Source organism: Symphodus melops (genome assembly GCF_947650265.1).
Source record: "Symphodus melops genome assembly, chromosome: 19".
Taxonomy (NCBI): domain Eukaryota; kingdom Metazoa; phylum Chordata; class Actinopteri; order Labriformes; family Labridae; genus Symphodus; species Symphodus melops.
In genome coordinates, this window is record NC_136709.1 from 19,244,905 (window position 1) to 19,271,325 (window position 26,421).

At 43.4% G+C, this 26,421-nt stretch overlaps 1 protein-coding gene across 5 annotated transcripts in view; it reads right to left on the reverse strand.

Annotated features, from left to right (window-relative positions):
- Nucleotides 1–1,753: 1,753 nt before the first annotated feature.
- Nucleotides 1,754–26,421, reverse strand: part of fancm (FA complementation group M) — a 41,366-nt gene continuing 16,698 nt past the window's right edge. For 2 of the 5 annotated variants that reach the window (XM_079370305.1, XM_079370309.1), the window contains 20 exons: nucleotides 22,015–22,146; nucleotides 21,705–21,837; nucleotides 21,420–21,512; nucleotides 21,147–21,251; nucleotides 20,550–20,728; nucleotides 19,513–19,719; nucleotides 19,143–19,383; nucleotides 18,874–19,028; nucleotides 18,082–18,246; nucleotides 7,077–8,769; nucleotides 6,887–6,975; nucleotides 5,972–6,040; nucleotides 5,688–5,801; nucleotides 5,324–5,480; nucleotides 4,822–4,928; nucleotides 4,228–4,727; nucleotides 3,308–3,401; nucleotides 2,741–3,065; nucleotides 2,330–2,624; nucleotides 1,754–2,241 (listed from right to left, as the gene is read on the reverse strand). In XM_079370305.1, the coding sequence (XP_079226431.1) occupies nucleotides 2,112–2,241; nucleotides 2,330–2,624; nucleotides 2,741–3,065; nucleotides 3,308–3,401; nucleotides 4,228–4,727; nucleotides 4,822–4,928; nucleotides 5,324–5,480; nucleotides 5,688–5,801; nucleotides 5,972–6,040; nucleotides 6,887–6,975; nucleotides 7,077–8,769; nucleotides 18,082–18,246; nucleotides 18,874–19,028; nucleotides 19,143–19,383; nucleotides 19,513–19,719; nucleotides 20,550–20,728; nucleotides 21,147–21,251; nucleotides 21,420–21,512; nucleotides 21,705–21,837; nucleotides 22,015–22,146 (4,983 nt within the window). In that variant the 3' untranslated portion in view covers nucleotides 1,754–2,111. The remainder of the gene's footprint in view (nucleotides 2,242–2,329; nucleotides 2,625–2,740; nucleotides 3,066–3,307; nucleotides 3,402–4,227; nucleotides 4,728–4,821; nucleotides 4,929–5,323; nucleotides 5,481–5,687; nucleotides 5,802–5,971; nucleotides 6,041–6,886; nucleotides 6,976–7,076; nucleotides 8,770–18,081; nucleotides 18,247–18,873; nucleotides 19,029–19,142; nucleotides 19,384–19,512; nucleotides 19,720–20,549; nucleotides 20,729–21,146; nucleotides 21,252–21,419; nucleotides 21,513–21,704; nucleotides 21,838–22,014; nucleotides 22,147–26,421) is intronic. The other 3 variants (XM_079370308.1, XM_079370306.1, XM_079370307.1) reach the window with 3 other exon arrangements.

Here is a 26,421-nt window from a genome sequence, read left to right on the forward strand (position 1 = left end):
CATTTTAAAAAAAGAAAGGAAAAAGATGCTGGGTGGACACGGGGCCTCAGTCAAACACTAAGAAAGCTGAAATGTATTTGTGCGTGCTCCTTGTTCTTGTACATTTATTGAAATGCCTTTTTAGGATACTGTTGTGTACTGTGTATAAAATGGTAGAACGGGAAATCTGATGTTTTAATTGTGAGCTCACAGCTCTCTCTCTCTCTCTCTCTCTCTCTCTCTCTCTCTCTGTGTGAGTCTCAGCTCTTTGTCTTCTCTAATGATCCTCTATGGATTCTGACCGTCACAGAAATGTTACGAGCGCGGACGTGTTTTCAGCACAGTCGTCTGATTTTAATTTTTTGTTTAAAAAACCATGACGTGACGCATAAAGCACTTGTATCGTAAAGTTCTCACAGAGAAATGATTCATTTTAACCACTAATAATGACACTGAACTGAACAATGTGTTCCAGCGTGACTTGATGACTTGTTAAGTGGCCTTTTTTTTTTTTTTCTTTCTTATTTTTCAAACCAAAAGGCAGTGTGAAAATAATATGAAATATGACCACGGCTACTGTTTTTTTTTTTTTTTTTTTAAAGAGTTCCAAAATAAATTATTCATTTTCTTTGGTACAATTCTGACTCATCTTGTCTTTTACCATTACCCATGAGCCAGGCTATGACAATAGCGTGGTTATTTTGTCTTGAAGGCTAAATGTTAATAAGTTTAGCAAGAATTAAAAAAAAAAGTTGCACACAACTAAAACATTGCTCCACATCACCCTGGAGGAAAAGTGTTTGAAATGCTTCTTCTTCTCGAGTCAGTGGCCGTTTTTTAAGCTCACCCTGTTTAGCAGGATTTAGTTGATTTATCGTTGACGTTTTTCTGTCTTTATTTTGAGGGAAAGTGGGTAGAGTGAGAAACAAATGAGTGAGAGAGAGAGGAATGACCTGCAGGACATTTAAACCTCCACACTTTGACAAAATATGGGTTAGCATAGTCTAATGTTTGTGTTTTGGGCCAAGGATGGTTCACCATCCTGCTGTCTTAAGTGTAAGAAAGAAACACCCAGGAGTCACTAACCTCTATGGGGTATGAGGCTGTCCAATACAGTTCAGCTTTCTGTTTCTGCAGGACTGAAGCTGCTGTTACTTCTCTGCAGTCTGACGTGCACACACGACACTGTCTAGTTTTTTACATGTATATTTTATGTGCATAGTGTGAATTATTCCCACGTCATTCTTTTAAGAGTAAAGGATGTACAGAGCTGCTCTATCATGCACAACATGGTTTGTTCTTTTTGAAAGAAAGCTGATTAAAAGGGTTTCTCTTTCTCTTGTACTGTTAATGCCCTTTAAGCTGTGAAAGACTGCCCCCTGGTGATAACCGAGGAGATTAAAGTAGATCTTGAAGACTCCTTCAAACAAGTCCAGACAAGCCTTTTTATCAAGCTTTAAATTCACCCTGCCCAGAGGTCTGCAGGGGGTCTCAGTCCTACGAAGGTCGTTCACTTCTAACCTGAGCATATCGTCACGGTAACGTACACTGCACACCTCAAGATAAAATCTCCGCTCACTGACCAATCAGATCTCTTGATCGCGAAGCTGAGGGAGAGACGTCGTATAATTTGATGCCTCGCCTTATACAGTAATTGTTTTTTTTTTACTGATGTGTCATCGTTTAACAGACTGAAAAAGCACCGTTGAGTTTTTAATTTGTAAAATTACAAATCTTACTGATTTTCATCAACAACCAAACCTTGACACAAATGTACATAAATAATATTTATTATATCCATCATCATATTAAAGTCTTTAATAGTGGCCTTGACGACAAATGTCTTCATTATTTTGACAAAAGCAATAAGTTATTCAAGCGTCATCCTCATGGATCGGATTCTTATAATCAAAAGACACGATTTACGTCCCAAGAGGAGCTCAAAGGAAACCAAACGATTTAAAAGAAATACGGAATCAAACAGTTTGCTCTAAATTAAGGAGTCTGTGGTTTTTCATATAAACAGAAATGGAGTTGATTTGTGCTCCCTTTATTGTGCCGCGGTGAGCGAGGTCCATCGACGTGAAACGACGACGCAGAAAGGCGAGCAGGGGACGTTAAAGGTGCGTCTGCTAGCTGCTGCTCCTTCCAGATTTTGAGGCGTGCACGAGGAAGGAGTCGCAGGAGTAACGCAGGAAGCGATAGACCTCCTCCGCTCTGCTTCTGCTCATGCAGCCGCCCTTTTGCACGGCTTCGACGGAGCTGTGGGAGGAGCAAACGGAGGTTTTCACAGCGAGTAACAGAAAGAGTAGAGGCAGCAGGATGGATGGAGGAAACGCACGCTCTCTACCTGTTGACGAGTTGGCCGATGGAGCTGAAGTTGTGGCTCATGTTGAGGGCGTGGGCGTAGTTGACGGAGGGTATGCTGGAGTACAGCTGCAGAGCCTGCTGCCTGTGCTGACCTTTGACCTCCAGAGGCGCAGTGATGCTCTGACCTTTACGCTGCTCCAGGCGCGCCAAGTCCGCCAGCAGGCCAGCGCTCTCCTCCGGACCGCTGCTCCACAGCAAACGCACCCCTGTGTTCACCAGCGCTGTCAAAGTGCCGTCATAGAAACGAGTTCGCTGGAAGGGACGTGATGCCTCGCCTTGAAGGAATAAAAAAGGCGTCGACATTTTATGAGGAACAGAATCACTTCACCTCACCGCCAATCGTATCAAGACGAGCTGAACATCAGGTCAATAAATCAACGCTCTAACTGACCTGGCTTCGTTCTGTCCTTCTCCACGATCAGACAAACGCGCTCAAACAATCCCCGCAAACTGTTCACTCTTTCGGCCAGTCGCTTCCGGTTCTGCATGGAGGCCAAATCCGATTGGCCGTGCCTCTCTGCGGCCGTTCGGTTGCTGACGATGAAGTAGCAGCCGTCGAGCGAGCAGACGTGGACGGTGGCTGCGTGACGCTGACGCAGGCAGGCCATCAGATCCGCTCCACTGCTGATGCAGCGACTGTCGGCCAGGATGCTGACGGGCGCGGGCGGAGCAGAAGACGCACGGAGGGTTGCATCGTGGCCAGAGGAAGGAGGGGCCTGGACAAAGGAGAACCATTTTTACCTGTTGTAAATACCCTTATTCCTTCCTTTTCATTATATTCTGTTAATGTAATCTGTTAGATTTTATTCTGTATAAGAAAAACTGGACGCCTCATTCTCATTCTGGTTCGAATCAGAGACTGATTTATGAAGGTTTACTGACTCATGTCTGATCCTTTTACGTTTACTGTAAGAGCCAACGTGTGTGTGTGTGTGTGTGTGTGTGTGCACACCTGTACCTGTGGTTGTTTCTTGGAGCACAGCAGCGACTCCGACTCTGCAAAGTCCAGTTGATCAGAGAGGAGATGCTGATTTTCGATCCTCTGGCGACACCTGCAGGAGAAACACAATGATGCGCCAGTGCAGAAACCCTCAAAACCCTTAATCACACAACTCGGATCAATACCTGACACGAAGACGAAGAGACTGTGGAAGACAGCTGTGATTCAAACATCCATAAACATGTTCAAGAAAAAAAACCTGCAAAAAGTCTTCTTTATTATTAATGACCCCTGAAGTACCTTTAGTGCCCACTAGGGCGCTGTGTCACACACTTAAGAGTAACGGCTCAAATTATTGATGTTCGTGTTTAAATGTTTAAACAGACCTGCTCCTCAGCCTTTCTGCAACTACCACACACACACACACACACACACACACACACACACACACACACACACACACACACACACACACACACACACACACACACACACACACACACACACACACACACACACACACACACACACACACACACACACACACACACACACACACACACACACACACACACACACACACACACACACACACACACACACACTGCATTTGAGTGACCAGGGTGAATCTATCTCTATGAATCGAATATAGATCTATGAAAGATACCCGACAGTGCGTCGTTATGTGACGTTTCAGCCTCAAAAAATCCCACGTGGGTTCGAGGCCTCGCAGCTCTATCACAGCTAAACATGAACCAGTTTACTCTCTTTTTCTTTTTAGACTTTTTTCATTTACACACAACTCCTTCTAGAGAGGAGTGTTGCTCATTAGCATTCACTATAAACACAATAATATTTTGCTGTTTTTGGTTCGTGTATGTACATAGTCTCTGTTGAATCAAACATACAGTTTGTATTTGTTTTACATTTTGTGTTACCTCTCGTTTTGCTCCTCTGCAGTCGTGGAGCTTCTCAGCGTCTTGCTCAGCATTGACACCTTGGATGCGATGGTTAAAGTCGAGCTGGAGGAGGAGGTGGGGTGGGGTTTCTGCGGCTGCTTCTCCTGAGGTCTGCTCGGCTCGGGTGGTACCGTCTTTGGCCACAGGGGTGCAGCAACACCTCCTTCTGTACCAGCCTTGTTCTCTGTGCCCTCCTCCTCCTCCTCTTCACTAGAATCCTGGATGCGTACGACTCTGGTGCGCTTTGAGTTCACCGCAGCTCTCCGCCTCGGGACACATTCGGCTGCAGCGTTTGCCCCCGCTCTGGCTCTGTGAATGAACACACGCCGTCTGGTGGCGTACTGTCTCCGCCCGTCCACATACGAGTCCTCGGGCATGAGCTCAATGTCCTCGGCGCCTTCTTCGCTGCTCTGCGCCTCCTCCACCTCATTTCCAACCACAAAGCTGTCCTCTGCGTATGATTCATCCATCTCAGGCACCTGGGACCAAAAGCATCATAACCTCACATTTCTAAATAAATATTTAGTTTTAATGTGACTAACCCAAGAAGCAGAGACTTCATGTACAAACTACCTGGGAGAATACGTCCATGTTGTGATGATTTCTGTAGGACATTTTGAACCTGCCGTGGACAGCAGGGCTTCTCACCGACTTCAGGTAAACGCCGCACATCTCAGAGTCTGACAGAGAACAGACATTTAGCACTTCCTTAATCCTGACAACTTCTAACAAAGAAGGAGCTTATTATTGTGAATAAAATAAGGCCTGACTGGTTAATCGGCCAGCAGATATTAAAGGCTGGAAGATATTGGCCGATTTATCGGTATCGGATTTTCTCTTCGAAAAGAGGTGAAATCAGTCGGGCCCGAATGTTCATACAAAAAATTATAAAAACGAGGCTTTACATGAAAAAATTATTTTGGGGTGTTTAAGGTTGGACAAGGGACACATCAATGTTTGAAAAACATGAAGTGTATTTTGCACCATATAGACCTTTAAAAACTAGACAAATAAAACTAAATAAACTAAAAACTATCCAAAACTATGAAAGCCTTGCTCAGAAATGACCGTGTACCATTCAGTCCCTGAGAAAAGTGCGTGTTGTCCACCACGAAGCCATCAAGAGAGCGGTTCTGTTCGTCTCCGTCCTCTTCATCGGATGACACGTCTTCACCCTCCGACAGCTCGGCTTCTCGGTCCAGGAACTGGCGCCCTTCTCGGCTCGCAGCACGCTGCCACAGGAATGATGGGAAATGTCAAGTTTGACAGGTGCTGAAGGTGTTTGTGCAACCGAAGGTTATTTATAGACGTGACATTTTTCTGCTGTTTGGGGGAAGACGGCGTTTTCGGAGAGGTGAAAGATAAAAGTCTGAGATGTGAAATAACAGAAATAGTCTTATAGAGAAAGAGACAAGCTCGTCTTGTTGCTGCACACACACCTTCGTTTCGCTCTGCTGGACTCGACGTCTTTCTGCTGCTCTGCTTCTGTGTGAGAGGACCGACTCGCTCTGGAAGTCGTCGTCAGAAACAGCTCCGCTCTCCGAGTCATCAGACTGGAGACAGACGAGGAGAACAAATTAGAACATCTGGTGAATGAAGCTGCATGTTATTACACCATTAGGACGGGAAGTGAACCATTTGATGTGAAGCAGGGAGCGATGATCTAAAATCTAAAACGCTGAGCCCGTGTGGCATGTGTTACTGCGATTAAAGAAAGTCTCACTGTGATCAGCCCAGCTGCACGTCTCCTCTTCACCACGAGCGGGGAGTCCACATCACTGCAGAGCTTTGACTAACACACACACACACACACACACACACACACACACTTCATTAGTGCTAGTCGGTGTTTATATAAGTCTTGCAACAACACTTGAAAAAGAAATTAAGATCTGAAACACTCTTTTACTGCTTGCAAGCTGGTTGCCATGACAACTGCACATACCCTAGAAGTGATAGACAGCCCGAGCCTCATGAATCACATCTCTGAGTCAGATTTCTTGGCTGCTGTTTGTTTGTTTGGTTTTTTTAAAAGTGGTTTCTGGTTCTGGTCCCATCCTTTACGTCGATCTGATTGAAGCTGGTTTAAGTTCGAATACATGTCAAACCTGTTCCCCTGGGTTTGGATTTCAGTATCGGGAGCTGTCAGGTTGTTTGTACAGCCAGGTGAGCGTGTATTAACAGGTTGATATTTAATGCTGGATACATGACGCACAGATGAGACAGAAAGTCATACTTCAAGGTTTTTCCTTTGTAGCATCCCACGATGAACTGGATACACTCTCATCACAGTTAATGCAAAATGCTCCTGTATATTTTATTTTGAAAGAGCTATTTCAGGGGACCCCATTTGGGGTCATGACCTCAAGGTCGGGGAAGCTTCATCCCCTCTGAAATCAGATGACAGAAAGTTTTTATATTTTTACTGTCTTTCTCTTTTTCGTTGTTATTCTACATCTGAGCTCTGATGTTCGTCTGTTCATCACTTCGCCTGTCTGTGTACACGCTGCTCCAAACCAACCTCCCCACGAAGGCTTCATGAAGTTGTTTGAAACTTGGCAGACTAAAGTCTTTTAGCTGACTTGTATCGTCTTCGGACTTAGAACAAACACTGATCATATCACCGGGCCTCGCTTACCACGTGTGGTGACGACAGCGGGTTGGCTTTGTTCTGACGCTTTCTTTTCTGAACCACCACGTCCTCCTCGCTGTCACTGTTGGACTCCACTAAGAAAGAAGAGCAGGCAGATTGGTGATTGCGGCGTTAGGACGTAAACAATGTAAATGTCATTTCAAGTGGATGTCTTTCTCGAAGGACAAAAACAAACCTCGATGATGACGAGGGGAAGAATCTTGTCTCGAGCTTATTTCTGCCTCCGCTCGTCTACGCTTTAACCTGGAGCAGAAAGACGGGCTGCCTCGGCTGGGAACGAGCATCCGCCTCGCTCCGGGGGATGAGATGGGAGACGGGAGTTCACCACCTTTTGACATTAAAGGCAGCGCCGGATGGGAAGACGTTTCTCTCTTCCCCTGCTCTGACTGCGCCTGTGGGGTAGATAACTTGGGTGCGCTGGACTGTGGAGGTATTATTCGTCTCTGGAAGCTGCTGTGAGGAGTGGAAGAGTTAGACAAGGCCCTCTTTTTAAGCGGAGGAGAAGGTGACGTTCTTTGTGCAGAAACATCCTCTTCCACCTCGTCCTCAGATTCCTCCAAGGAGTAGCCGAGGTCAAAGTTGATGGGGAAGTAGTCATGGGATGCGTCGAATGACTCGGGATTTTGTTTTGCCTCTGCAGAGCTGTGAGTGTCCGTTATGAGCTGGGCCTGCCGAGCGCTGCGTGGGTTTGTTGGCGTGCGCTTGTGTAAAGGGTTAGACGTGGCAGCGGCATTCGGGGATTTCCTGGGTGTGACACCGGGAGTGGAGATGTCTGGGATGGTCATCTGCAGAAATGCTTCGTCATCTGCAAACAGATCCATGCTCTCGTCCATCTGAGGGTCAATGTCCGAGGCTACAACGCCATCTGTCAAATCTGGCGTTTTGTCCTTTCTTGTATCATCCCGACCTTCTTCTTCTTCCTCCTCTCTGTCATCGTCACCTTCCAAGGCAAAATTATTCATCTTTTCATCTTCGATCTCCACGTTTTCATTATTACCGTTTATTTCTTCTTCGCCAAAAATGTTGTCCCAACTTGGACTGTCTTCTGCTATGTTCCGCTTCTGCTCCCGACGAGGCCAATCAGGATCCAGTCTAGCGTCCTTTTTACCCACCGGAAGCACATCGTCGTCCTCTTCAGAGTCGCTGATCATCACTTTGTCGTCGTCGTCGTCGTCTGCGCCCAGGGTGAAGCTGACTTTGAACGGCTGCTGTGGCCACGCAGGAGAGGGAGGAGGCGATGGAGGAGGCGTTTCAGCTTCTAGATCCTCCTCCAGAGACGGTGGAGATCGGGATAGGAGCTCGGCCACGTTGGCCAGGATGACCGTCAGCCTCTCATCTCGCCGTGGAGCGTGTCTAACGGAGGACGGACGAGGTGACGAGGCCCATTTTGGAAGGTAGAACATCGCCTGAAGCTCGACGTCTTCCTCCGTGTTAGAAATCAACTGCGAGAGTTTGTCTAAAGTGACGGGCTCGTGAGATTTGACGTCTTCCTTGTTGGAAACGACAGAATCCTGGAGCACGTTCGCTTCTGCACTGTGGATATTCGGGAGCGGAGGAGAGGTCCCCTCACTTCCTGGCTGATATGTGATGTCATCGCCAGGCGCCTCGGTGTCACGTTGAACAGAGTGTGTTTGTTTCGTCACGACGCATTCGGAAGTGAACCTCTTTTTTGTGTGTGTGAAGTCACTCCGTTCGTCCTCGTCGATGCTTTCCACGTCAGAGAAGGTCGAGTGCGATGGCTTGGGTTGCCTTTTGTTGACTTTAGCGCACGTCTTTGTGCTCTTCGCGTTTCTCTTCTTCTTCACAGCGCCGCCGGCATCTTCTTTTCCGAGGTAAGGAAGGAGCTCCTGTTCGTAGCGACACTCGCCCTGAACACAAACACAGGAGAGTTGTGTAAGAAACACCTGCCGGAAAACCAAGGTAAGGGTGCTGTAATCAGACGACATATAACACACCGACCGCGGCGCCCGTCAGTTCACGCTCGCACGGAAACACGATCAGGAAGCGTCCTGTGAAGAGATGTCGACTCATCTGATGTAACGCTCTCCATTTATTTCTATTATTTTTTTCGACACACACACACACACACACACACACACACACACACACACACACACACACACACACACACACACACACACACACACACACACACACACACACACACACACACACACACACACACACACACACACACACACACACACACACACACACACACACACACACACACACACACACACACACACACACACACACACACACACGCAGCAATCATCTAACACTTGTCATCTGTGCCAACCATGTGACCTGGAAGTGATTCATTTTGAGTGGTATCCTGCTTGGGCCGACGGGGCGCCATCGAACCTTCGTCCAGCGGGAGGACAAAGCTCAGTGAGCAGAAAAAGAAGAGAGAGAGGAATAATAATTAAAAAAAAAAAACCCTGATGTGAGGGCGAGAGAAGGTGAGAGCGTACGTACGGGCTGAAAGAAACAAATCCTTCTGTTGCTGTGTATCAAATAAAGTTCATATCTAAAAGAAAAGGGGAAAAAAAAAAAAAGGAATGTGGTTTAATTTGGGAAACAAATGGCCCAGAGCGTTGGCAAAATTGGTAAGAGAGTAAACAAAAGGCTCACATGAAGAAGTGCCTGTTTCTGGTGTGATTCGGTTATAGAAGGGAGTGTCGCTGCATGTGGACGTGGACACACACACACACACACACACACACACACACACACACACACACACACACACACACACACACACACACACACACACACACACACACACACACACACACACACACACACACACACACACACACACACACACACACACACACACACACACACACACACACACACACACACACACACACACACACACACACACACACACACACACACACGGCGTGTGTCTTTACAGCACCGGGTCACAACTACGCCGTCAGCTCAAATCTCAGCTACCCTTTTTACCCTCAGCACTGGTACGATGACATGGACCTGATATTTTCTTTTTTGTTGTTGTTTTTCACAGAAACGCGATTTAGTCTAATACAGTAAAGCGCTCGTTTCAGTCATCCTGTCGTGGTTACTTAAGCTTCCATACTCGTGATGAACTGCTGGAACAAGACTTTTCACAGAAGCACAGAAAGGAGCCGTTATCCAAGCGTCTCTCTCCCTTCCATGACGCCGTTGTTCAAGGATGGAGCTCAAAAGGAATCTTTACACAACACTTATAAAACGTTAAACTGACAGAACTCCAGCTTATATTTCCGACCTGCCCAAGGCTGCACATACAAACATCAGCAGAGGCTTCTTGTAGCAGTCACAGTGTGCTGTGTTCATCCACTATTTGATTTTCTTACTCAGTAGCTTGGAAATGCTATTTTTTTTGTGAATGAAAACAATAATTTTTTTTTTCCTCCAGAGACAACGAGCTTTCATCTCAGTGTTTTTCCTTCTGCAAAAACATCTCAAATATTCTGTAAGATCAAAACAAGAATTGGAGTAAACAGCCGTGACACTGACAAAGCTTACAGAGCTCTTCCTCACGTGCACTCCTGAACCCTCAGTCAGTGAATACACACTCTTTCTAATAAATGGTTGATGCTTAGCAAGATCAGTATGCAGGATATTTTCTTTTCAGGGACAGAGTCCATCCAAGGTTCAGACGCTTAAAGGGGACTGTTGAAAACAGCGGTGGGATTTCTTTGAGGGTGATTGTTGCAGAGGGGATGAAGCAGTCAGAAGAGCTTTTATATAGAAACATGAAGCCGTTAATTAGAGCTGCTTATGTATTTTAGTCAGACTGAATGCTACGCTAGCCGGATGTCTTTGGATGGAAAATAGCCGCAGTTTTTGAAATAAAACTTTGGATGTATTGTGCAGCTGAACAGGCGTCATCCGACAGCTTTGTGAGCTTGTTTGAAAGCAGGGAGCGAGTGTTCCTGTTCTCCGACGACCTTAATGAAATTCAATTATTTCACCTCTTGATCCGCCGGTTTTTACTTTGAGTCCTGGAAGCAGCACGCAGAGGGATGCGTCATCAGCTGCTTTATTTGTCTACCTGTCTATCACACCCACTTGGCACACTACTGTGGTACTGATGGGTATCATGCATATTCAGAGGCAGCTTTTAGAAAGTGCAGTAAACGTCACGTTAGAGACACTTTCTGGGAAAATGAAATGTTTGCTCCAAGACGACGCCAAATCGCTAAAAGGACAAAGACCACAAACACTGTGCAACGTGTGCAGTGTGTTTACAAATGTGTGTTCACAACAGCTCCTTTGATTTAAAATAGTCTGATTCTGCTCTGACATCCAGTTAAACAAGTGCTGGCACTTTTTCAACCGACTTAAACTCCTTTCTGAGTGAGGACAATCCAAAACCATGATGATGAACAGCTTTATAGGAATATTTTTTCAAATCTCACAAAGCATCAAACAAACCCAGAGGCAAACCTCGGAGCGGCCTGCTGACGGCACATCAGACACGAGAGGTGTTATTAACACTTTAACAAAATGTTCTTTCACGAGAGGCGAATACCTTCGAGAGGCGCGGCCTTCCACAGAAACAACGCAGGATTTTCTGAACGGCCTAAAACACAGAAATGACCCGGGGTGTTTCCTTGTTTTTATTAAATGGACATTAGCTGGCGGCATGTTTTGTTATTAATCATGGTTACTCATCGCTGAGTCTGATTGGCCATCACTGAAGGTGTTCAGTTGTATCCACTGGATGAGTCTTCTTCATAGAGCTGTGAAGCTATTTAACTCACCTGTCGGATTACGAGGTTTTAATCTTTTAATCATTTTTGAAAATAAATAAATAAATAAATAAAATCTTCAACGTGGTTTTTCCCTTTTTATTTCTTTGGAAGTGAAGTCAAAGAATTGTCTGGTGTATTCACGTTGCCGTGGTGTTGTTGGTTGCCAAGTGATTGTAATTGGACAGACCATCGAGACGTCTCTTGATTTTCTCGTTGAGTGAGGGGCCGGCTCATTAAGACTTATTCTTCTCCCTGCTCCTTCCCCGACATGGAAGTGAATCGTTTTCTGCAAACGTTGAGTGTTTCGACATGAGCAGAACAAATAAATATTCAACTTTGTGGGGTTTTTTTGCTGCTGACTGTCTCGGCCAGGTCTCGAAGAGTTTCTTAATCTCAACTGGACCAACCTGGTTAAATAAAGGTGAAATAAAACACACTTTTTTTTATTTTTTTTTTTTAAAATCAAAGTTAAAATGATCGAAAGCATCAAACGTCATCTTCAGCGGCTTCAGTGTGGCTGACCGGACGTTCTTCTCTCTGCATCCCTCCCATGCTTTTCTGCACGAACACGTTAATGCGTTCTTAATGTTTTCAGTCACTGCTGTTCTGTTTTCCACCCGTGTGACAAGTCCGAATTCTAATCAAAAGAGAATTGGGTCTTAATTAGTGAGTGAAATATGTGGCTATTAATCTGTTGAACCAGCTTCGACTCTTAGAAGGCTTTCCTGTTGATTAAGCCAACATTCGCAGAACTGCCCGACACAAACAACCGCGTGCGCGCTTTTAGAAGACGTTTATGTGACATTGTTTTTTTTTTTATTATTGTAACTGTGGCATTAAAAAAGCTGTTTCGACAAAAACAGAGGTCCTTTCATGATGTCAGGAAGAAGTGAAGGACTGCGGGTGTCCACATGGAGTCATAGCCGCTCTCACTCAGGCGTGCATGCACAAACACTTTGCACTGGGAAATATCGTGACCCCAGATTTCCCGGAGAGAAATTAAGTGCTGTTTTTTTTTTTTTCTTCGGTTTTTTTTTGGGGGGAGGATAATCCATCTTATACAAATCCATAAAACTCCTGTATCCTCCAGACACCGTTTTCCTCATGGCTGTTCATTTTGCACGTTGACCACGGTTGCCCCGTGTCCTCTAAAAAATTTTTTTTTTAAATCTGCCTTCTGATGAAATTGGAACAAGGGGCTTTGAGGTATTCGAGGATTTAGTCGCACTGCTCACTGAGGGAATGCTTTATCCACGCTTTTCCCTCAAAAAATAAATTGTAATATTTTGATTCCAATGAGTTTGGACAGCATTCCTCTACTTTTCTTTGTGAAAATAATGAATTGAACTCGATTCCCGAAGGATTAACCTCAACCCCTTGCTCACAATTAATTAATGATCCGATTAAGGTCTAGAGCTGGAGATGCTGCTGGACTGAAATAAACTCGGTGACGTGCCCAGGAAGAGAGACAGAGATGGAGGGGGGGGGGGAAGGTTCCTATTGGTTCAGAGCGAGCGGGGGGGTCCTATTGGTTCTGAGCGAGCGATGAAGGGTGCAGCAATGTTGAAAGTCCTTCTTTGTTGATCATCTCATTTCACCGCAATGACCAGACAAGTTGGAGGCTCATGAGCAAACACAGAGAGGGCTTTATCCCGACCAATCAGTCCGTGTGACTTTGTTTCCAAACATGCACGAACCGAGGAGGAAAATTCCTCGAGTTCCTTTTGTCTTTTAAGTGGCTGACGTTATTGAGTTATTGAGTGTCGGCGACAACTCCCAAAGTTAAAAAAAGAAATCGACAAACTGCAAACTGTAATGATTCTTTGTGAAGCTGCGGGAAAAAAAACAACAGGTCGCTGTAGCTAGCAGCTGCGAACAACAACATGCATATCTATGCACATTTCAACGTGTCCTCTGCACAAGAATGTGTGCATCAGAACACGTCTGAGATAAACAGATACCTCACTCGGCCTGCGTTCATGTTGCGCCTGCACATGTCCTTATACGATCAAAGATGAGGCGTACAGAGACTCTTATTCTGAAAGGTTACAGAGTCATCGTACAATGTTGATTTCTTTCTAAAATACATGAACTAAAGCCTCTTTCTTCGTTTGAGAAATAGTGGCATCACTTAGAGAACTAAAGCTTTTCTTTAAAACATGCCTATAACCAGATTTTCTGGGATATCCACCCAGTCTTCTTTCTTTTTGTCTTCTTTTATCATTTTTTGCATCTGTTGTTGTGGTCTCCCGTTCTCCTGGCTTTAGTGCATTCTGATGTACATGTAGGTTGTGCAGGCATGACCTATTTTCAGCTTCCTGGTTTTATGTAACACTTCAGAGAAACGTTACATAATCACAGGAGGGGAGGCCTCTGTCTGTCTGCCCGCTCGCTCACTCGCTCCGTGTCTCCTCGACATAAAGAGAACAAGGCAGAACAAAGAAAAACACAGCGTGGTTTTGAAGTCACCCAGACAAAAGGTTTATCTCAAATGAGATTAATGGCTCGAAGAGTGCAAGGGGGCATTAAGGGGAAGGGGAGTGTAAACATCGGCTGGTTAGATGTAGGAGGAAAATAAAGTATACGGTTCAGATTTTTTTTCATCGTTGCTTCCTTTTCCCCCCCTTACTCTTCCCTCTTGTTTTTCTGGAGCACAGGGTCAGAAGGTCTCCCTGCAAATTCAGGACAGGGCAGTAAGCTGTGTCTCACGTCATTCCTCCCAGAGAGAGAGGATAAGTGCAGGATATACAGGAGCAGAGGGAGAGTGTTAATGGGAACATGCAACAAGTGTCGTCTGTGTGTGAGGACGCTCTTCTCCGTGTTCGTCTCCACCTCACACACCGGCAACACATTCTGGTTTCATGTTTTGGAGAGTCGATTCATGTCCGCTTTCTTTCCTCTACATTTTGCAGCACTCACTAGAATGGCTCTGCCGTGTATGATCAAATGATTACTTATGGCTAACCCGATGCAGATCTGGATTAAACATTTTCTCTCCATTAACCCTGATTACAGTAACTGATTTAAAGGCAGTTTGAGGCGAAGCATTGTGACCATTGAGATGACAGTCACAGGACAGATGACTTGAGTGCTGTACATAACGCTGCCCTTCACTATTGTCACACACTGACCACACAGAGGACTCATGTGTGTTCACAACGCATGACATCTGTACGGATGCTGGGATGGCACATTTCTGATTACATTCCTGAACAACCTATGAAAAACGTTTGAACAGTTATTTAAGTAATAAATGGTAATACGACAGGATAACATATGATAGATAACACACCATGAGGTAGATTAATAAATAGGTGTCTCTGGGCCCCCATTCATAAGCTACAGAGGCTTCTGGGGTTACCCTTTTTTACATGATCATTGACTACCATATGTGTATTGAATTTGTATTTTGTATTTTAAAATGATTTGTAAAATAAAATGAACCTTGAACCTAATAAATGGAGGCTTCACCCCACCAGGCATGAAATCAGTAATAATATATTAAACACATAGTAAGTAAAATCAAAACATTAACTTAAGATGATGTCAAGGCCGGCGTGTATCGTGATAATGATCGATATCAACTAATATGAAAGTTTTTTTTTATCATGATGATTCAATCGTCCAACCATACAAAATGACCCGTATGATACTATTAAATACAATACCATATTATATGATATGACACAATACAATTCAATATGCTGGGATACGATTCACTACAGTTGGATAACATACAATACCATATGATCGGGGTGGGATCACCAGAAGCCCCACGATACGGCCTTATCGTGATACGGCATTATCGCGATACGGCATTATCACGATACAGCATTATCACAATATGTCATTATCACGATACGGCATTATCACAATATGTCATTATCACGATACGGCATTATCACAATATGTCATTATCACGATACGGCATTATCACGATACAGCATTATCACAATATGTCATTATCACGATATGGCATAATCACAATATGTCATTATCACGATACGGCATTATCACGATGCGGCATAATCACAATATGTCATTATCACGATACGGCATTATCACGATACGGCATTATCACGATACGGCATTATCACGATACGGCATTATCACAATATGTCATTATCACGATACGGCATTATCACAATATGTCATTATCACGATACGGCATTATCACGATACGGCATTATCACAATATGTCATTATCACGATGCGGCATAATCACAATATGTCATTATCACGATACGGCATTATCACGATACGGCATTATCACGATGCGGCATAATCACAATATGTCATTATCACGATACGGCATTATCACGATACGGCATTATCACGATACGGCATTATCACAATATGTCATTATCACGATATGGCATAATCACAATATGTCATTATCACGATACGGCATTATCACGATGCGGCATAATCACAATATGTCATTATCACGATACGGCATTATCACGATACGGCATTATCACGATACGGCATTATCACGATACGGCATTATCACGATACGGCATTATCACAATATGTCATTATCACGATACGGCATTATCACGATGCGGCATAATCACAATATGTCATTATCACGATACGGCATTATCACGATACGGCATTATCACGATACGGCATTATCACAATATGTCATTATCACGATACGGCATAATCACGATACGTCATTATCACGATACGTCACTATCACGATACGTCATTATCACGATACGTCATTATCACGATACAGCAATGTCGTGATACGGTATTATCCTGATACAACATTATCACAATATGAGATTATCACGATACGGCGTTATCACAATGCGCCCCCTGATACAGAATGTATTTGTACGTCCAGTGTAAGTGTTATAAATGGAAACTTGACTGTTTATTTAATACATTTGGTTCGCAGCTTTGCATGCTGAATATTCAAATTGAATGCCCTGAAGAGAAACTGCCAGGAACAGTTGTATGATTTATGACAGAGCACATCTTGCCAAATGGGAAAGTCAAAGCAATTAGACTCACTCAGTGAACGATGACGATGACACACACAGCAACCTTCAGACTTATAAACAGGCAGGCCCCTCTGCACTGCAGGTTCAGATGTGTGTTCATTATATTCTACATTGTGCTGATCTCTCCTTCAGGAGGCTAAAAACATTTCAACATTTTTATATGCTTACATGAAATAGTCTTTTGTTCTCCTGTGATTTCAGCCCCCATCTCGCCCATCTAATCCAGTTCTGTTTTTACAGGTGGGCTTTATTCTCCCTTGACCAAATATGGTCAAGACCCACAACGGACGGAGGAAAAACACAAACACAAAAAAACAAAAGGTAATAAGACCCAAAATGCTAGATCAGCAAATACTGACTTTACCATAATCTCTGACCCAATTTCAAGGATTTGAATGAATGCAGGTTTCTTAACAATGGCTCGATGTTGAGACAAGGAGAGCTAAAACATTGTTATGAGGGATGTTTGGAGGTAATCAGGAGTGTGATTGGAGGGTATCGGTTACTGTAAACAAGCTCAAGGGGAAAATATTAGAGTGGAAATGAGCGAATGATGACTCAAGTATCTTAGGTCGCTTTTTAACCGCAGTGTAATAGCATAGTGTGCTTTGAGACACACATTTTCATGCAGCATGACAACAAGTGTTGTGTGATAAGTGGTAGTAGATCTGATGACCTTGCTGATATAACTGTTCTTGTGAAGCTACAAGAAAAACAAGATTCGTGTCAGCTAGCTGCTGCGACCACGGTCCGAGCGGCTGTTAGGTAACGCGTTCAAGGTTAAACTGCTCCCCTCACCTGTCTATGAAACGATCCCGGCACACAGAACATCTCATCATTTCAGTGTTTTTCTTGTTATATCTTATTTAAGAGGAACAAGACAAAATCAGCAGTGGCCCGAAAACATCCTTTTGATTTAAGATTTAATAAAACCAAAAAAAACAGAATTACACCGAGTGGCCTGCTTATAATGCCTGGAATTTTGCCTTCCAGGAAAAAACGATATATTTTGTAACTCAACACAAATCACAGTCATATGTTCACAAGCATCTCAGCTGACTCCTTTCCGCCTGGTGAGTTTATAAAGTTTGCTCTTCCATTGCATGAACACACTAACGTCTTTCTTTCCCGAAACTAGGCAAAAAAAATTACACAAGACGCCCAAGGCCCTTTTGTAAGTCTTTTAGCCTACCACAATAAAACTGTTGAATTGGTGTAGTGGTCTCTATCTTCATTGGGTTTACATTTAAATGAGCCTCTGACGCAGACCCCAAGTTGGATTTTCCACTCTGCCAAAAATAGAATGGCTTAATAAACTTCTATCTGGATTCGCCCTGAATCAATTCAAAACTGTGTGATCATACCATCACTTTGTGCATGCTTCTGCTCTCACCTCGTTTTCCTCTCTCATGCCGTCTATGAGCTTCATCACCTCAATAAAGTGGCGGCAGCGGAGGGAATGGTCAACGGCGTGGGTAGGAAGAACTTTGTGCTGCCAGTGTCTCCATTCCCACAAAGACAGCTCTCTGGACCGTGGTCCACTTTTGAAAACGTCCTCCTGAGGGGCAAGAAAAACAAACGTTTCTTAACAGTCCTATATTTCATAGTTGTCAAAAACCATTTCAAACCTTGAGGTTAGCGTCTGCTAACGAGCGCTTAGAGATAGACTCCAAAACTAATTATAATCTATAGAGAGAGGCATTGGGTTTGATATATGGACTTAATACACATTCAAATCCATTCCTACAATGATGTTAGAGGTTTCTGTGTAAAGTCTCCATCAGAGTAACTAATTCTATTCGAAGGCATGCATCAGTGTTTGTTTGTTTTTTTCAGTTTCTAGCCCTATGAATGAAAGGCATTAATACTTCTTAAACCATCCTTAACCAGGATCATGTATTACAATGTTTAATGGTTTTAAGTTAACAATTAATTTCCATGCTGAACCAGAAATACTTGATCAATCCCAGGGGATACATTTAGAAGTCTGTGCTGATCTCCAATTGTTTCTGTTTTTGTATTTCTCTATGAAAGGGCAAAAAACTGACATGTACGGTTGTTGTAGTCTCAAAATGGGCTCACAGAAATTCAAATCTTTGTTCATACCGTCTTGTTTTCTCAGGGACTTGTCAGACGTGCTCTAAAAAGAAGAGACACAAACGATAGACACAAGAAAGACAGAAACCTGAGGTGGTGGATGACTGGGGAGGGACATGAAGTGCGACGGTTTCAGGGTTGGATGAGCTTCATCTTCTTCCAGCCTCATGGTGGTCGCCCACAGGGAATATTCAGTACTGCTGAGAAACCCGTCTGAAGTTGCACTACCCTGCCGAACTACCACTGGAAAAAACACACAAACTCAGAAAGGCATGTTCACTCTGTGTCAAGGCGAAAACTTTCTATCTACAGCTCAGGTTTGAGTAACCAAAAGTCAAGTCTGGCCTCAGGACTCACTCAGGTTTTGAGGGTGGATGAGTGAGGCCCGTCCTTCAGAGCGCGACCTTCGACTGCTGGTGGATCGTCTGCTGCTCTCTTGATGGTCAAACTGCCCGCAGGTAATATACATCTTGTGCAGGGTGGGGTTCACTCCATCAGGCAGCATGCGGGGACTGTTTGGGTACATGTGGAAGCCATTTTTGTTGCCAATAATGGACTTGTACACGCTGCGCTTGTTGCTCTGGCTCTGGTTGTATGTCTGTTGGTAAACATAGATGAAAAATGTGATGGTTTTGTGTTGGATTTGTCAGCTCTGATCTTAAGAAGGGGAATCTTCTCTTTTAATTCAGGGGTCCTAGGTGGTCTCGCATCTGCTGATGACACTCACCCTCTCCTCACGTCCCTCAGCTAAGATGACAACTATGCGTCCCTGTCGCTTACGTCCAGTGCGGCCCATCCGCTGCACCAGGCGGATGGGGTTCTTCTGTGCATCGAAGCAAACGATAAGATCCACCTCTCCGATATCCAGCCCCTCCTCCCCGACGCAGGTGGACACCAGCGTGTTGAAGCCTCCCGTACGAAACCTGTTCACCACCTTTAACGCAGCAGAAACAACACTATAAACACAATCACATGTTCCTCTAAATTTCTACTTATCAATATGAATGAGACATAAATACATGTCTCCTTCATCCAGGTCGGTGAGTCCACGTTGCAAAGGAGATGCTCGTTATGTAACATAGGAGTCATATGGTCTATATATAGTAGTTGACGCATTACATGACATAATGTACATTCACATTTAGGTGCAAATCCTGCATTTTTTTTTCATTCAGCAGATAATGAACCCAGTGTCTGAAGAGTCATTTTCAGAGATGAACTTGCCAAAGTATTTAAATCACAGCCGTTATATATGTTAACAAATACATACAATTTCATGTTGGTGGGATGTTAATAATACAATCTTCAGTTTAAATGTCACATATTCTCCTCCTCTTTAACTGGTATAAATGATACTCATAGTTCCTCAAAACATGTGTGTGAAGTGTCTTGTTTTAAATCCAATCTGATCCTGTCTATAAACCCCTCTATTTCAACCCTGCTCAGAAGAGGCTGTTTCTGTGTCTGTAACTTTAAATATGTAAATGAGCCGTGTCTGACCACTCCCCCTCTCTGGAAAAGCTTGGGTTGCTCAGGCTGTCTTGCTTCATGTCCTATTGTTTACAGTTCAGAAGGCAGACTCAGAGGGCAAGCAAACACCTAGCTGTGGGAGTGTCCCCCACTTGGGGGAGGGGTTACTGCCCTTTGTGATGTCATGAAGGGAAAATGAGTTTTTATATTAATATACTTCCCTATATAAACTGGGTGTATCTAACTTTTAATCTGCACTCGATAAACAAACTTAAAAGCCATGAAGTTTCATACCTCCAGTTGTTCCTTTTGGGTGAAGCCTTTGACTCCCTTCCCCGCTGAGGCTTGGCCCATAAAAGTCATGACCCGTATCAGGGGAGCATGTTGGTTCAACATGGCCGCGATCTCCTGTACACTCTCACGGAACGATGAAAAGATCATTACACGCGTGCTTACTTCCTGAGGACCTGAACCTTGCCATGAATGAGACAGAGGAGAGACAGAGAGTCCATAAATAACCACGAGCACCCGTTTTCTTACGGTTCTCAAACAGATAGCATGGCTGTTCGACTCGTAAAGTGGAATGCTTTGTTCTGTAATCCGCTTCAAATATAACGAAAATAACTTCAGGAGAAAAATATTTAGGAATTCACTTTGAAGTCTGTTGAATTATGACATAGATTCCCAATGTTTTCATCACCTAAAACCAGTCAAGAGGCCTTAAACATCACACAATTAAAACTCTGTTTGGTAAAGGTAAAGCAACCAGCTTCAGATGCTTCAACACACTGCGAGTTGTTTTCTTTTTACTGTAGTGAGAATCTTAAGAGATTTCACTGAGAGTAACCACTGCATGCATGAGTCAGAGCTTTGCTCAAATCAGTAAATCACCATTACTGTCGGCTGAGTTCTCAGCCCACAGTTTGAAGTGCTGCAACACCACCCCCTCCAGTTTCTCCAGCTTGGGGTGACTGTAGATAAATGGCTCATCCGGACCTGGAAATGCACATGGATGAGCATGTTAGTCTTCTAGTTACATACATTCACAGTCCCACATTTGAATTGAGGAGGTAGCATGTTGAGACCAAATTTAAATTTGTTAACCATCTACATAAGGCAGGCTGAGAAATGTGATTTATACAGTGTGAGTGAGGGCTTAGGTACCAGCAGATGGCTTCACAAATGTGGTTTTCATCTCATTGTAAAGGTCCATGAAGATGGGAGTCCTCTGCAGCTCATTTCTGGCCCTGGCTTTCTCTGAACCAAATAAAACATGAAAACACAGGTTAAGTTACCCAACACTCAGGAGGACTGATGGACAGCCTGAGATATGGAAAGGTAATAAGTAAAGAAGTGTTTGTGATGACGCTTCTCATTCATTAAAAATCAAATTGTGGATGCTTAAAGTGCAGCGAAATAATGTGAGAGCCTGCAGGTAAGTTGACTGACCACTGGATCCGTCCATGATTCCCTGGATGTAAAAGAAGAGCGATCGGAGACCCATCTGCATCAGCAGCTCGTAGCCGTGGTACAGGCTGATGCAAAGGGCAAAGTCTCCCTCAAGCATTCCCTGCTGCGGACCCTGTGCAGAGAGAGCAGGAGAGCATGTGAGCCCAGGGCCAAGAGTTTGAATCACATACTTTTGCATTAATGGATGAAATATGTACCGACTGTTCCAAACACATATTTTTGCACTGCTTATGCAAGAAGCATTATAATACTTGTTTGATTAAGTGGGAATGAAAGAGGAGGTCAGTGCCTTGATGTGCGGCGGCGGGTTCTTGCGGAACTGATCCCTGGCGAGGATGAGCTGGAACTTGCCGAGAGTCCGCAGGTCTTTCTGTGCCATCACCCGGTTCTGGACCAGTCGAGACATGAATTTCTCCAGAACCTGACAGAACACGTAACAGACACAGACGCAGGTCATTGATAATAGTCCATTTCCTGTGGAAAGGAGTAATGCTTTATACTGACTGCTCACATAACACTGGGAAGTGCACGCTCACAAATACACACGCACACACAAGCCAGGTACAAACATGTTGGCTGTGAACACTTCGTGATACCTTAATGTTCCTTCACATGGTAAACCACTTTTCCCAGACTGAATAGAAGTCAACACATAATGACGCTGAAATCTGTTTGGATTCTTTCTTTCTCCTGTCCTAATTTCCGTATAATGGGACAGGAGATGGCAGCCATTTTTCAAACAGACAATTTAAAAAATAAAAAAAAACCTATTCGCCGTCACGACCGCAGATTACGGCCAGCCGAGTCATTACAACTCCAATTTCAGCTGCGTGAAAGTGCTGCTCTGACACATGAACAGCACAAAAGGGAACTGCTCTGAGGAGAGGTTGGCTAGAAACACAGATTTTGTAAGAGATAATAAGGAGGTGAGCTGTTTTAATCTGTAAATAGTGCTCGTTTCGTGAGGTGGAAACAAGCTTTAATTGTAATACGATGGTCCAAATCATGTTGACTAAAATTATTACAAATCTCGTATTTCTGGTCGTCATACTTTTATCATATATATACAAATAGTTGTTTTTCTCTTCTATTAGAAACTGGGCAGGCCCTTCTGTTCTGCCAAGCCTCAGCCTGCTTCTCTGAGGTAACATCTGAGTGTGCTTTACACGGGCGTACAAAGACAAAAAAGAAAGGTTAAAGCACAACCTCTAATTCCACTGACCTCTCAGAAAACATCAACAGCCGTATCAAGTAGCAGCGATCTCTCGCCATCAGAGCGGCGGACAGAGCCGCTCCATCTGGATGGGATTGTTCTTCATCACATATGATATGACTCGACCAGGATAACAGAGACTTAACGGGTTACTGCTGAAGAGGATTTATTGAGAAAATGAAGGGCCCAAAAAAAAAAAAAAAAAAGCATCCTTCAAAAACCAGAAGAAACGCAGAGAACACCAAGACATCATCACAAATATGGCTATGTTGTATTTTATTTTATTGCACATGGCGATAAATGGATTGTTTACCAATTTTACTGCTACGACATGACTTAAAGAATACGGAGAAGAAAACAGGAGCTCTAATGTAGTGTTGGAGAACTCACAAAAGGTCCTCGCCTTGAGACCACTTTTTGAAGGTCTCATCTCAAAAATCGAAAGCATCGTTACTCGGTCATGTCTCTGCCAAGGACTTGGAGGATTCCAGATTTTAAAATCAAGACCACCACTGATAGGCTCATTTTTACAAGTCATTTCTGTCATTAGAGGGATAAAGCCAAAGTCACCTGGAATCCTCTCGCTGTGAGGCTACAGCGCGACACTGCACCAACCACAGTGAAGCTTTAATTCGAACGATGTTTCAGGAGGTTGATTACTCGTTGGGCATCTACCTACCACATGGCAGCCGTTTCAGGCATTCAAAAAATAACCCATGAAGAAATAGTCTTTATTCTTTTGGTCTGGTTTTCCTAAGAAGGTCAAAAAGAGTTGTAAATATTAGACAAAGTATGTTTCGAAACAGCGGAAACTGAAGCTTTAAAAGACAAATACATCATTCCAAACAACAGATTCATACATTTTAGATATCTATTCAATAACAGAACTCTCTTTTATTATTATACAATATTGATGTAAGTGCGCCTTTTGTGTTCCTTCTCTTCTCCTGACAACGGACTGTTTAGATCTGAGCTGATTGTACAGCTTCTCTGCCTTCTGAATGGCTTCCTCAATAAGACGAACCATGTAGGGTCTGATAACCGTAAATGGATATCTGAAGATCAAGAGCTTAGTGTTATGGTGGCTAATGCTCCCAATGAGTATGTAAATGCATACATGTCCAGGGTTTGTTCTTAAACATGTACTGTGTGTAATACATATGTGATGTGTATTTCATTTATGGCAAAGCTCTTGTACAAAAGATTAATTCTCAGATCATTAGACGTAGAAAATGGATGGCCTGGTGATGGGATGAGAGGAAACACAGCTCTGGATACAGGGAAAGGATGAAGCAGATGGATGAGAAAACGAATGCAGTCGTGAAGGTTTCCCTCTTGCACGGAGCTCCCAAAACTTCCTAACAATTTTCTTTTTGGGCGAGCCGCATGCATGAACACAAACATCCGAAACCTTTACCGCAACTTCACTCAGAATTCTTTCGACTCCCCAAGTACATTGTCTGCACGACGTTTGAGATGGGCTAAACTGAGTGCAGATCAACTCCCACAGAAAACAAGTATCAATAAAATCCCACGGTATTTTCACCTTCCTAATATCATCTAAAATCAGTCACATCCTGCTGCAAGACCAAGCAGAAAAACTAGTTCATTCATTCGTCACCACCAGGTTGGATTATTGTAATTCTCTTTAATCAGGCTGCCCTAGTAAGTCTCCAAAGACTCTTCAGCTGGTCCAAAATGTTAATCTACAAAATGATTTAAAATCCTTCTTCTCACTTACAAAGCTCATAATGGCCAGGCACCATCTTAGAGCTAATGGTGCCGTATTACGCTTCTAGAACTTTACGCTTCCCAAAATTTCAGGTCTGCTGTCACTAAATGTACGGTGGCAGGTAGAGCTTTGGCTATCAGGCTCCTCTCCTTTGGAATCATCCACCAGTCACTTTGCTTTTTGCTTAAAGCTTTCGTCTGGCACAGGTATGGACCAGCATATCTTCCTAGGAGTTCCTAAACTGTTTGAGGGGGAGTTGACAACCTTCAAATCCAAACTCAAAAACCCACCTGTTCAAATTGGCATACTCCCTCTGATTGGTCATCGTGCACTACACTTGTCTTTTGTCGTTTTACTTCAATGTTTGGTTTTAATATTCTGTGATGTCGTTATTTTATGTTTTTATCATATGTGAGGTGACCTTGAGTGACTTTAAAGGCGCCATCAAACAAATACAATGTAATATCATTATTATGATTATACAAATAAAGATGGAATGATTGTTATGTGAATCCAGCTTGGTTACATAAGAGGGTCTGTAAATGAAGAGAAACTCGAGTTTCTACAGTGAATCCAAAGGCGATTCTGCTAATGGCCTACTTCAACCTTATCGTTGACCATCAGCGACAGATGTTACCAAAGGCCAGCGAGGACAAGCTATTATGTGTGGTTGTACACATATTGTGACTTAACATTTCCATTGAATGGGTTTACATTAATGTGAGTTGAGAGAGGTCCTTCTGGATTACGACCTTTACTGTAAAACCTTGAAGTAAAAACATGATGCAGACTTTAAAACTTGCTAGTATGAATCCTTCTTTGGTGGTAGCAGATTTTTGTATTTCTGAATATTGGTAGTTGTTAGGTTTGAGAGGCACGGCTGAAATAATTACAATAATACAGTTTATCAAACGTCTTGAGGTGTGGTTCAAACCTGCCATTGCCATGACATTTTTGCATACTTATTTGCTAACCATAGAATGACTCCTGGTTTTCCATCTTGCACAACTAATCAAATTTGAGATTGTAAAAATCACTACAGTCAATAGCTCTTTTCAGAGAGTGATTCAGGAACAGTGCCGCAAAGAAGATTTGATTTTGAAACAAAGTCTTTGCACCTTCAACCTTGTGCAGTGCATTCACTAAACCTAATGTGCATGTATGACAGCACTGACACAAAAGGACCACCAGCTGCTTACAAGACTCAATCTCCCCCCTTCCCCTCTCTCTCTAGTTAATTGACAGGTGGAATTCAATAAGGGAATGTGCTGTTAGTGGTCAGGACCAGATTATGAGATTACACTGAACCAGATTAGCGAGGTTGCTTTTTTTGTCTAGTTGAAATGTGGAGTGAATTGATTCAATGTGCAGAAAGAGACAATGTCACTGTAGTTGCAGTTATGCTTGCTTTCAGTATTATTATTTGCAACAGCCCAATACCTTTAAAGAGGGCTGTAATTGTGATCATATTTAAATTATACTGTCATGATTCTACGTCTGTATTTCTTCAATCAAAAGTCCCACACTCCTCCAAAAACACGTTTTTCAATTCCCTCCACTGTGACCAAACTTGTAACCAATAAGTGTTTGATATAATGAATTGACAAATGACGGAGGACTGAGGAGAGGAGAGATGTGCCAAATGACAAATTGGAGGACGTGTGTGCAAGTTGATGCTCGCTCTGTCATCACTTGAGGACATATATAAGGAGAGAATGACTATTTGCTATGATTAATTAATGTGTGGTAAC